The sequence below is a fragment of the Notamacropus eugenii genome, chromosome 3, assembly GCF_028372415.1.
Source record: "Notamacropus eugenii isolate mMacEug1 chromosome 3, mMacEug1.pri_v2, whole genome shotgun sequence".
NCBI classification, from domain to species: Eukaryota; Metazoa; Chordata; class Mammalia; order Diprotodontia; family Macropodidae; genus Notamacropus; species Notamacropus eugenii.
This window is the reverse complement of record NC_092874.1, coordinates 242,109,186-242,122,348: the sequence shown is the minus strand read 5'-3', so window position 1 is coordinate 242,122,348 and position 13,163 is coordinate 242,109,186. Positions and strand designations below refer to the sequence as shown.

General features: G+C 36.5%; 1 protein-coding gene across 2 annotated transcripts in view; it reads right to left on the bottom strand.

The window, feature by feature from the left end:
* MSRB3 (methionine sulfoxide reductase B3) overlaps positions 1–13,163 on the bottom strand; it is a 218,487-nt gene that overhangs the window by 143,020 nt on the left and 62,304 nt on the right. For both annotated transcript variants that reach the window (XM_072655280.1, XM_072655281.1), the window contains exons 3-4: positions 8,722–8,830; positions 6,992–7,069 (exon numbers count right to left, since the gene is read on the bottom strand). In XM_072655280.1, coding sequence (XP_072511381.1) covers positions 6,992–7,069; positions 8,722–8,830 — 187 coding nt within the window. The remainder of the gene's footprint in view (positions 1–6,991; positions 7,070–8,721; positions 8,831–13,163) is intronic.

The following is a 13,163-nucleotide window of genomic DNA, read 5'->3' as shown; positions in this document are numbered from 1 at the left end:
TTCTGCACACAGTCCACCCACCCTTTCACACTTTCCCACATTCCCTCTCCCTTCTGTCATGTCTCAGAAGATTTGATTTCCTTCTAAACTCAGCTCATGAGCCAGCTTCTAACATGAAGCCACTTATATACTACTCACCCCTTGAAAAAAAACAAAACTACTTTATATTCATTCTATGTTATCCACCCCTTGACTCCTTCTCACCTTCTTTCTCCTCATTAGTTGATTCCTCCCAGAACCATTCACTTTGAGAAGGTCCAAGTCCACCATTCCTTCTTTCCTCCCAGGTTGCACTGCTGATTCATGGAACTTTCCCTACAATGCTCTTCTTTTAAGTATCTTCACCACCCCTCACCTTTTCCTGTTTTTCCTCAAGAATTGTCTTCCTCCATTAGATTGTGAGTTTCAAGAGGGTAGAGATTGTCTTTCTGCTTGTATCTGGAGAGTACCTAACATCTAGTAACTTCTTACTAAATGTTTGTTGATATGATATTCTACATACACTCTTTGTACATGCTGTACCCATTAGAACATAAAATCTTCGTCAGAGGTCAGGAGGTGCACTATTTCACTTTTTTGTCTTTATCCCAACAATACTTAGTGATAGCATTGTAAGATTTAAGGGTGGAAGAGACTTTTGACTTCATTCATTCCAAGACATGAGGAAACTAGAACCAAGAAAGGCCAAGATTTTCTCCCAAAGTCACACAGGTAGTGTGTTTAAGAGCTAGGATTTGAACCTAGGCTTTCTGAGTCTGAATCCAATGTTCTTTATATCATATCATGTTTCTTTCTACATGCCTATAGCTGTACTTCTCCAATGGTTCCCATTATTCAAAATCCAACTCAGTCTTTTCTGTAAAGTCTGCCCCAACTGTTTCATCCTGTACCAAGCTCTGTTTCTGACGATCTTTATAACTGATAGCTTCCTAAATAGAACTAGAGATGGGGGTGGTAGGCTGAGGGGGAGGGGGAAGCAGGGGTTTATAAGACAAATGTTTTCACACAAATATGTACTGATTTTTACTCTTTTCAATCATCTTATTTGTCTAGTTTATCTGTCCATTGAGATCTTTGAGGTCATAGATACGTATCATTTAAGCTCCCCACAGTATCAACACAGTATCAAGCATAGGCACGTAGTAGGTGATCTATGTTCAATAGAATCTAGCTAAATTGAGTTAAATTCTGTCTGAAGTACCTTCAATCTAGCTCCTGTCATAAGCACATTTTTTTTAATTTTAAGATTTAAAGGAAATAGAATGTGACTCCTTATTAACAGGCAAACAAAATTAGAATGCACACACATATGAATTATACATATACATATATATAGTTCTCATTATTTCTAAACTAGCTTAGTAAAATTCATGCACATAAAAAAAAATGTGAACCATGAAATAAATTATACATTTGGTTTATAAGAAGTCTCTGAATAAGGTTCTTGTGCCTGGAAAGCAGCAAAATGCAGCACATTGTTCACAGGGGGAAATGTATTTAAGATAGAGTACTAAGTTTGAGAGCGACTTGAGAGCAACTGAAAGGCCTTTTTTGTATTATGTTATACTTGTGTTAGGAAAGTGAATGGAAGAAATTTTTAGTTTTGGTGTGTTTTTCTCCCAATACTAGGAGTATGAATGAGAAAACAAGCCCATGCCCCTTATAAAACATCTTTAATACCTATAATGTTTTGACTCATCCAAATTTCCTTATTTTTCTGCCTTCCTCCCCAATCTCTGATACAAATTTCTCTTGAGCCAACCCTTTCTTCATTTCCCTCATTCCTGTCTCTTTTTACCCTGCATGCGCGCACACACACACACACACACACACACACACACACACACACACACACACACAAAGCCTCAGTTGTTTTTAGGAATACCTCGTATTCAAAGCATGAAACTACCTCCCTGGAGAGGGCCACTGACGGCGATTTGGCTAATCCACCAAACCAATGAGCTAGCTGCTCTCTACAACACAAGACAAAGCAGAGGATTTCTTCCCTCTCTACCCCTCCCCTATTCCCCAAATAGCCAAGAAAACAAGCAAAGGGAAGCAAATAATAGGAATGGAAAACCAGAACAAAAATTAAAAATGCTGCCCCTGAAGATCTCAAGAGAAAATAGGAAAAAAAAATGTTGTTTTTTTTCCCTAGAATAATGCTAAAAGAAAGGGAGTCCATATCACAACACATGTGAAATCTGACTCCCATCGTTACCTGTGTTTGGATAAGGGTCTCACTTTGAGGATTTCTGACTCAAAATCTCACATGGGATAAATCCTTCACTTACAGTGGTTCTGTTTCTTATTTAAAACAGTAAGTCTTCTTAGCTCCGCAAGTCAGCTAAGTCACATGATAGGGAAGGAGATGGAGAATCTTAACCTAAAAGCAATGGGGATGTTGCCAATTTTTACCATTTGGGATATTAACAAGTTTAACATGGCTCAGCAACTATCCTAAGTGTTACATCAACTATTATGACACAAACCAAGGGTGTTGAAATGTAAAGATGTGTGTTTTCTGAAAGGAAATGGGTGACAATTTGAAGGGTTGATTTTTTAACATGAAGAATAAATATACAAGAATTCAGAACAGATTCTCAACCAATATTTATGTTTAATAAATTTCATGGTTAAAAGAGTTTTTGTGCTTTTGTAATTCTCTTTCAGGGAATTAATTTGATTCATTTTTTTTAGATGTAGGAAATGCCAGCATTTTGAAAGAAAAAAAATACATGTAGGAATATTTCAGTAAGGTTTTACATGCAAAAGATATTATTTTCTTATTCATTAGAGATGATGCTTTGATTATATCATGTGAGTTATGAATCAGGGAACACTGAAACATATGTTCTTCAAAGGTGTTTGACATTGTCATAGAGGATATCCAGCACAAAGTTCAAAGGGAAGAGAGATTTCCTTTATTTAATTAGATCCTCCAGATGCTCCTATTTGAGCTGATTTCAACAAGCTCTAGAAATCTGCAAAACCTCCTAAATGAGATTCACAATCACTTAAAAGAGTTTGATCTAACTATCCACATGAGAAAAACTAAATGGATGAAGAATGCCTATTGTCCATAACAATGGTGTCAAACTGAGTGGGGGGAAGGGAAGGTAGAGAAAGACAAACCACGTGTTAAGGATTCCAGTGAGCCACATATTGACTTAGAAAACCACATTGTGACCCATGAACCATATGTCTGACACTTCTGGTTCAGCATGAGTTATATAGTTCTTACCCTGTAATCTCAAGAGATATAGAACACCCTAGAAAGTTGGGTGGACTCTTGTGGAGGATTTATGGGAGGACATAGAAAAAGAATCAACAGGTATTTATTGGAAACCTACTAGGTATCAGGGACTGTGCCAGATACTTGAATACAAGTACAAAGAATGAAACAATCTCTCCTCACAAAGAGTTTACCTCATAAGGAAGAAAATAAAAGATATTTAAATATATAGTTATAGACATAAGACATAAATACAAAGTAAGTACGTACATATATGAAGTGAGTAAATACCTCTAGGGCACTATTAGTTGGAGGGATCAAGAAAAGGCTTCCTGAAAAAGATGGTGTCTGAGCTGCATCTTAAAGGAAAAAAAGAGACTCTGAGATGTGGAGGCAGAGATATGGTATATTATAGTCATGGAGAATGACCAATGAAAAGACACAAAAATGAAAGATGGAGAATGAATGATAGAGAATATGAATATATTTTTATGAATTCTTATTCTTATGAATAAGAGAGAAAAGCTTGCTTGGCCCCTTTGGGGACACAACTGACCAGTTCCAGTTGGACAACTCCTCTCCTCTCCTCCTTTCACCTTACCTAAAGGTGCTCTGCCCAAAGGAAGGTAAATAAAGTTCAGGAGGGAGAGTAATGCCCAAAGAGTCTGGCAAGACAGGCTAAAGTCAGTTATATAGGGCTTTAAAAACTAAACAGAAAAGTTTCTATTTGACTATAGAAACAATAGGAATCCATTTGAGCTGGTTGAGCAGAGGAGTCACATAGGCAGATTTGGATTTAAGGAGAGTTTCTTGGCAGCAATGTGTAGGATGGGCTGAAGTGAGGATGAGGCAGGAAGACTAATTAGAAGACTGCTTTTAGAATCTACATGACAGTTAATGAAAGCACAGACTAAGGTGCTAGCAGCGTGAGTAGAGAGAAAGGATCAGATTCATATACTGTTCAGAAACTATGAAGGCAGAAATGGCAAGATTTGGCCACTGATCGTATAAGTAGGTGAAGGAGAATGAGGAGTCCAGAATAATGCAAAGGTTACACTGTGGGAGACTGCAAGTATGATGGTGCCTTTGGCAGAAATAGGGAAGTTTAGAAAAACTGAGGGTTTTAGGAGGATAGTAGATGAGTTCAGTTTTAGACACGATGAATGTAAGATGTCTCCAGGTCATCCAATTTTAAATGCCTAATAGGAACTTAGTGACATGGTACTGAAGCTTAGGAGAGAGAATGGGCCTGGATATATACATGCATACACACACACACACGCACACACACATACACACACACCTATATATATAATGTATTCATATGTGTATATATAGGTGTGTGTGTATACACATATGTATACACACACACACACACACACACACACACACACACACACCAAGGAGTCATCTCAATAGGGTACATAGATCTATGGGAGCTAGTGAGGTTACCAATAAAGCATTTTTCAGGTTAAGGTCAGAACCTTGTGGAACACCCACAGTTACAGGTCATGATATGGGTGATCAGCCAGCAAAGGAAACTGAGAAGAATCAGACAGGGAGAAGAATGAGAGAAGAGAGGGTATTCAGGAGGAGAAGGTCATTAACAGTGTCAACTGCAACAGAGAAGTCAAAAAGAATAAGGACTTAGAAAAGACTATCAAATTTGATCAGTAAAATAGAAAAGAGTCACAAGGGATAAAAAAATATATAAATGGATTGAAATCAGCATCATGCGAGGAAAGAGTCACACTGTTAAGATCACAGAATCATTTAAGTATCAACGCAGCTCAAAAATATTTTTAAGTGAAAATAATTCAGATCAATAGTTTCTTTATCTTTCTTAAAGTCTACTCAGCAGAAGAAAAGCGCTTCCAGAACTGATTTATGGGATTTGAGGTATATTTCTTCAACTTGGATAAATAAATTCTTGATGAATTTCACAAGGTCAAGAGCATTCTCTAGGTGGGTTTGAATCAGAGACTCCTTCATGTCTACCTGCAGTGCTCTGTAAAGGGTGCTTTGTCCTTTCAAGAACTGAAGAATCTTAGCATCAGAATGACCCTTAGGATTTATCTTCTCTACAAAAGCATCCCATCCACACAACAGAGTTACATAACTTCTTGATGAACACTTTCAGTGATGGTTAACAAACTTCATTAGGTAAGGAACTCACAATCTCATTTGGGGAGGTAACATGGTGGCCAGCGGAAAGAGCATTTTTCCCAAACAGGGGAGGACCTGAGTTCAAATCTCACCTGTGATGTCTATATCTGTATGACCTTGAGTAAGATATTTAACTTCCATAGACTCCAGTTTCATCCTCTGTAAAATGAATGGGCTGAACCAGAGGGCCTTTGAATTCTCTTCTAGCTCTAGATATAGGACCCCTTCTGTACTTCTCTAATTATTATAAAGTTCTTCATATAGAGCTTAAATTTCCCTTCCTATAAATTCTACCTATTTGTGTAATTGTTTTTGGAGCCCCACAAAAACAATCCCTCTTCCACACAAATAATTCTCTAAGTATCTAAAGGCAGTTTCCAAATCTCTCCACAATTCCCTCCTCTTCAAACTAAACATCCCCAGTTCCCTCATCTAGTCATCATATAATGGTTTGGAGTTCCTCACTATCCCATTCACCCTCTTTCTTATGACATGTCATTGGGTCTTGTCAATGTGCTTCTTAAAATGTGATCGTCAAAACTGAATGCAACAATCCAGTTATGGCATGACTAGCCCAAAGATCAGTGGAATTATCATCTCTCATATTCTAGATATGCAGTTTCTATTAATGGTAGCCAAAATAACATTGACTGCTTTGACGGTCACATCACGCCATTGCCTCATACTGAGGTCAATTAAACCCCTACCTCTTTTTTGAAAGTACAGCCACATCTCCCTTGTTCTGCCCATCTATGTTTTTTGAACCTAAAGATGAGACATTACATTTATTCCTCTTAAATTTGATCTTACAGCATTCAGTTTGTATTGTTGAAATTCTTTCAGATCTAAGTTTAACTTATCTAATATAACCTTCCCAGCTACGTGTCATCGGCAAATTTAATCAGCATGTCTTCAGAGATATGTTGATACAAATCTATAACAAGATGGAGATGAGAAGAGAGACCTAAAGCGCAACCCTACAGACTTCCCCTAGGTTGCCCTAATTCATAAACTGACATTTTTGGGGTTGGATTGTTCAATAATCTACAAGTCCACCTAACTATGTTATCGTGGTCTGAAAAACACATATATTTGTTACACATACCTAGGAGGGTGCTGCTATGTAACATCCAGTTCTCCAAAAAGAAATGTATACATGATACACTTTTAAATTTAATCTGTATCATTAATATTTCCTCCATCATTTCTGAAGTCTAGACAATTAATAAAAAACAAATCAAGCCCTAATTTGTAGCGCTTGCCAGTTTCCAAGGCAATTTAACAATCCGCTCTGATGAGGAGCCAGGACAAGCTGGCTCTACATGTCTTATGCACATATCAATGTGCATTCTCACATAGAAATCCATAGTTAAGTACTCTGGTGATGCTTTGAAAATCACCTGGTTGGATGACTTAGTAATTTTATAATGACTCACAAAATTCCTAATTGTTTCTATTTTCTAAAGAAGAAAACATTTACTCTTAACACAATGCAAGTTTATTGCACACTCTGATGGGATTACAGGCCATTGGGTTTAGCGCAGTCACATGCAGATCCCCATTGTTCAAAAGCTGTATTCTTTTACTTACTTGAATAAAGGGGTTCCACAGACAACACATTTGTACATTCCATGATCTTTATGACTTGTATATTTTCCTTCAAAGGCACTGAGAAGCAAACAAACAAACAAAAAGCATTTGAAGGACCAATAAGGTAGCATCTTTCTCATCAAGTTATCAAGCTGGAGCAACTTTCCCTAGTGAAACTGTGAAAATCCACGAAAATCAACTCATCCCAAAATGGAGAATTAATAATATAAAAACTGGAATACCACAATTTATTTTATTTTTTCTGTAGAAGGGAACAGGCACAGAAATGCATCAAAAGAGCACAGGTTTTAGGTCAAATTCTTTAAAGAATTCACAGAAAGAGGCTTTCACTTTTAAAAAATGGTCATGTCTTTTAATGGCTATACTTTAGACTGATCATTGTTTTACTCGACCAAGGATAAGTTTTTGGAGACTGTGAAGTGTCCCTTCCAGGAGTAACTGTCACAAAATGAAGTTGAGGCTAAGACTCCAAGTTGGAGGAGCCTTATTTTTTGGTTTGAGGAGGAATATTGCAGCTTTAAGGGAATATTTTTCTAAGTTAACAATCTTAAAGGCTAGGAGGTCATTCAGTTAATACAAATCAGCTGTGCTAGCCCAACAAAAAGTCTATGTGTGCTACAGCTTGTTTTTATTATACTTTCACCCTCTTTATGAGGTCCAATTTTTTTATAAACAGAATTTTTAAGAATGACCTAATCTCTGGTTGTTTGTGGGCATTAAATCATTTGCTAGCCATGTACACAACAGCCATGATCTGGGTAGAACTCCTAAGCTGAGACCAAGGTCCACTGCCAGTTAATTTGGGTGGCAGAATGGACTTTGCCAGAGATTCAACATGTGGTCAATTCAGTAAATAGTATATACTGTGACAGGAAGAGAGTTGTTGCCTATTAACGAGTACCCCATGTGTGGGTTAGGGTTAGAGTCGGAGGTCTTGAATGGAAACAAGCAGTTACATCATTAATAAATCTGGATCAGAGGTAAGTTAGGGCCTTGTGCCAAGCTCCATGGTATAAATTAGACAACAAAATGGTTAGACCTTGGCAAGTTTACCTTTGAGCTGGAATCAGCTGAGAGAGACCTTATTCACTAAAAACAATCTTGAAAGGGAACACACTCTTTTTTTCAGGATGTAGGGCGAACTTCCAGGGACTAAAGCCATGTGAGGGCAGTTATTGAAAATTTTTGACATTCCAACCACAAATGAGCCAATAAATACTTTCTCCACATGTGCTTCAAAAAAGAAATTGGAGTGGGGTGGAAAGGAACTAAATTACGCTACTTTCTTTTTGCAGCCAAAATGTCTATACTTACAATGGCCACCTTCAAAATTTCATCATCCTGGTGCAGAGCTGCTGCTCCTCATGCATTTGCTTAATGTGATGTTTTTTTCTTCCCCCTCCCCCCCCCAGCAAATCCACCTAAATCACTCTGACTTACACACATTTCATAGTAAATGAAAGGCAAGTTCTTAACAAAAGTGCTGTGACTTTAGGGGGAAGATATAGTAGTATTCATTAGCCAAAGAGGGAAAAATAAATAAAACAGACCACAGACTTTTCCAGCATAATTTCTGTCTTTGCAGTGATATTAATGTGCAGAGGTTAACAAATGTATAGAATTCTTGAAAACAGTCAGTGAGGAGGACAAGGAAATGAGAAGTTATGGGGAGGGGAAAGGGAGTGGGGAGAGAGGTTCCATGGGCTCACCTCTCAGTTCCTTTCTCCTGAGTGACATGGTACTGCAGGGGTGTCAGTCGCTTCCTCAGTTCCTGCTGGGAAAAGACCACCTTACAGTTCTTTCTATCCCTACATGACCCTAGAAAAAAGAGAGGATATGGGAGAAGGAGTCTTTTTAGGTTAAATCCTGAATAATTGCTTTGGCCAGCGGCCACAGCAAAGCTTCTGCATTCACTTGTCAATGACCAGACCAGTCCCTAATGCACAAGAATGGTTCAGCTGAACTGCACTTGATTATTTCAGCAAGTCCAAGTTTTAAAAGAATGCTGCTCAAAAGCCAGGTGATTCCATTGGAGCAGGGACAAAGTGCTTCAGCCAAAGCCTACTGGATGAGAGACCAGATTTTTTTTTTTTTGAGATAACTATTCATTCGATGGCAGGAGCCATCCTCTCAAAACCTCCCTTCTCTCCCCCCACCCACCCCCACACATACATATACCCCATTCAAAAAAAAAAAAAAAGCTTGAAAATGTTTTTAACATACTGTACATACACGGTAATGGGCATATGATCATAGATTAGGCATTGGCAAACTGTGACTTCCCTGACACATAGAGGATATCAGGGATAGAATTTGAACCCAGGTCTAAGATTCCACAGCCAGTGTTTTTTCCATTGTACAATGACTGCCTAGCAAATTAAACCTCCCACCTGGCAAGTAGCGATTTTACAACCTTGCAATATGGCTTAAAATCAAAAATTATTAAATTTCTACTCTGAGAGATTTAACTACCCCCATATTGTTTTTTTTCTTTATACCTACAGATATATTTTCCATTTACTACCAGGTTATTATTTTCAGTCATCCTACCCAGTCACTACAACAGCTTATGCAGACTTTGAAAATCAAATGCATAAAAGAGATGTCTCCTTGAATGGACAGAGCAAGACAGAAATTGTCAAGAGCCTTTAAAAAAGTCATTTAACACCTATGTCCGAGGGTTGTTGTGAGGACAAAATGAGATGTCTGTAAAGCACTTATCATGGTGCCTCATGAATAATAGATGTTTAATAACTGCTCATTTTAAAAAATTTAATTATTCAGCTTCTAGAGAAACCAAAGAAAATGCTAGGGGGAAAAGAGGGGAACAAGAAGGATAAAGGACACTCTTTCTTCAGAATTCTACCATTTCCTTTTGCAACTACATCTAGAGGAGAGATCCTTAGCCTAGGGTCAGTGAACTTCTTTTTTAATATTTTAATGACTGTATTTCAATATAATTGGTTTCCTTTGCAAATCTATTTTTTTTTTGTTATACATTTTAAAACATCATCCTGAGAAGAGGCAGATAGGTTTCACCATGGCACAGAGAGGTTAAGAATCCTCAATCTAGAGAGACTGCCCTGATGAAATGTATTTGAATGCTGAAATAATTTTATGCAGACATAATCGTAATGGCAGCTTTTATTTCAACTCACATAGTCTGTGATAAAATGTTCAGACAACATCTCTTTACATCATCTCTTTATATATCTTTTTTTATTTTACCTATATACATGATGGAAAAGAAATATAATTCCAATACAGCACTATGATTTCTCGCTACAGTGAAACTGCTTTTCTTTGCCATGCATCACAACGGAGAGATTCTTGCAGATGGTCGAAAAGTTTCTAAAATAATTTTTTTAGTTTTTAAGTTACTGAAAGTCCTGATCAGTATGTCACTCTTTTGTGATATGAGTTAGAAAAACAGAAAACATAATGCTTAGTTTCTTACTTTGCAAAGCTTCTCATTTCACAGCATGTGGGTCCAATGAAATAAACCCGTGAAAAATTAGCTAACTGGCCCCCCTGATTGATGGCATAAATAGAGCACTAGCATCCACAGCCAAGGCAATAAAAATACAGTGACTAATTCAACTATTCAGAAAAAATATGTATGAATGGAGAAAAATGCCAAGCAAAAACTAGATATATACACTTTGGAATGTACCCTGCAGGCTTGCAAACTTGGACCTCCATTGACCTCCCAAAAGAAGCCAATGTAGGTAACCATACACAAATTTAGCAAGCCCATCTTCACTGCCATTTTGGTTGAGTATGTCACATCCCTAAATCCCAGAATATTTAAGACTTTATCAGTACACCAAAGGAATAAACTGTTTGAATTATCTAAGAGATAGAGAGCTATGCTCTCTACCTCTCATTCCTACCTCAGAATGAATTCATCCATCAAAATGGATTTAACACATCTTATTACTTTCTGTAACCTGCTGAACACTGTTAAAGGAACTTGAGTTTCTACTCACTGTTGCAGGCTTAAAGGTCATTGTATAATTGTATTTTTTTAAATCAAAAGTGTCCTGTCTTTGTTCATTTTGTCAAAGAAATTCATTTTTCAAATTTAAGATGACAAAATGCCTTGTTTAAAATTACTCTTTTCTAATGGGTCGGATAATTAAAATTTGTACAATTCAATTAAACAATTCTGTCTAAAATATTTTTGTTGTTAATATATGTTCATTCATATAAAAAGACCAATTGTGTTCCCAAAGTTGAGGGAACCAAGCTACCCATCTGTATGTCATTTAGTACAAGAGAAGCAACTGCAGGTTTAAATTACATGGTATTGGATTGCAATTTCCTAACATTGGATGCTTTTCTGCTTTTTTACCTTGAGTCATTACTAAGGAGTGTTCATAAAAAGTAGCTTAAAGCACAGATGCTTGCAAATCATTTAGGCAAAGATGTTTCTTTCCTTTTTTTTCTTTTTGGAAAAAGAATAATACTGTTGGTCACTATTGACTAACCATGTCAAGTATTTCTAAGAGAAAAAAGGTAAAATTGAAAACATCTGATTGAAGTAAATAATGCAAACATAAAAAGCTTTACTAGCGAATGAAGGGTATTGAAGCGACTTTATTTCATAGATTAGAAATTACTTTTGATCTAAGCATTCTTAAAAACAGATTGTTTTCCACTATGAACCATCTCATTAACTGTGCCACAGAGCCCTCATTTTAATGACAAGCTCTGAAAGTGCTGCTGTACTCCTTTGTCAACTTCAATCTTTTTGGGGAGGGGATAAAGATTTCATTCCAGGTTTCTTTGTTTGTCTTTCAAGAACCACTAAAGCAGCATTCACACAAATTTTGTAGGAATGCGCCCTGTGTCATAGCCTACAAATTATTTGGTTTTGGTGCACTTAAAGGTCATCTTCCAAATTAGTGAAATTTTCCTACATCCTGGCTTTTCAACTTTAAGTATAAATAGTTTCCTAACTGTAAGTGAGTTTTGTTCTCCAAGAAGTTCTGTTGCTTATTTAAAGTTGTCAGCTTTTTGTAGGCTTTAATTCTCTGGTAATGCTGTTTCCTAAAGTAACAGACCCTTTAAGGCATATTTAGCAGTGAAAGGAAGTATGTGTACATTAGAAATGATTTTTGTGTTGTTACACCAGACAACTCAATGAGATGACTGTATATTAACCAATTCTCAAAAGCAAATCTTATTATTAATAACTTCCTGGGCAGTAACTAACTTCAGTAAGCTAAGCTTTTACAGAACATCAGTAACAAAAATTCATCATAAACATTATAAACTTTATTGCTGGTTCTATTTTTTTGCTAGATTTCCTCTTTAGTATTTTGTCAAAAATCATGTAGCGCCTTTGCTAATTCTGAAAAACCTATCTCCTTTTTAAAAATCCCATAGCAATTCATTCACTGCATGTGTTCCCTTCCTCTCCTGGTTATGTTGTAAGTATCTTCACTAGGACACTATAATTCTGTAATTATTCAGAGAAGCTTAACATTTGCATTGAATAAGTAAATGAGAGGGCATCTGATTCATGACTTTAAAACCAGCCTAGAAATATACCAAAAAAGTTTTCTTACTACTTAATAGTGCACATTGTAGCTTACAAGTTACTTTGCACATATATATATGTCATTTACTCTGCAGTGAATTGGTATAGAACACATCCAACTGACACTTTTCCTAGAGCATTTTTTAAAAAACAACTAAAAGGATATTCTTATTGGAAGGAAGTTTCTTCTTTATGATGACCCTATGTCATAGACTTGAGTTTGGCATTATACCAAAGCACCAATGTGCCTAATTAGAAGTCAATATACATAATTTTCACAGGCAAAAAAAGAAATATCTTTTTATTCAAACAGTTATCAAGAATACAGTCTTGGCTGGTTTACATTAAAATATGTACCAAATCATATTTTAATGTAGTGAAAGACTATTTTTATAAATCTTGCCCAGAACAATATTCTCAAAATGAATCTTTAAAAAATACACATGCTGTTAAAGCAAGGCTTAGAATATTTAGAGAAGAAAGAAACTACAAATAATTTGCTTATTCAGTGTAAAGTACATGGCAATTTTCAATATTAATTAATGTTATAAAAATGCTAAGATTAAAAAGGGAAGTAAAATCAATGGTGGTCACAGGGCATCACAC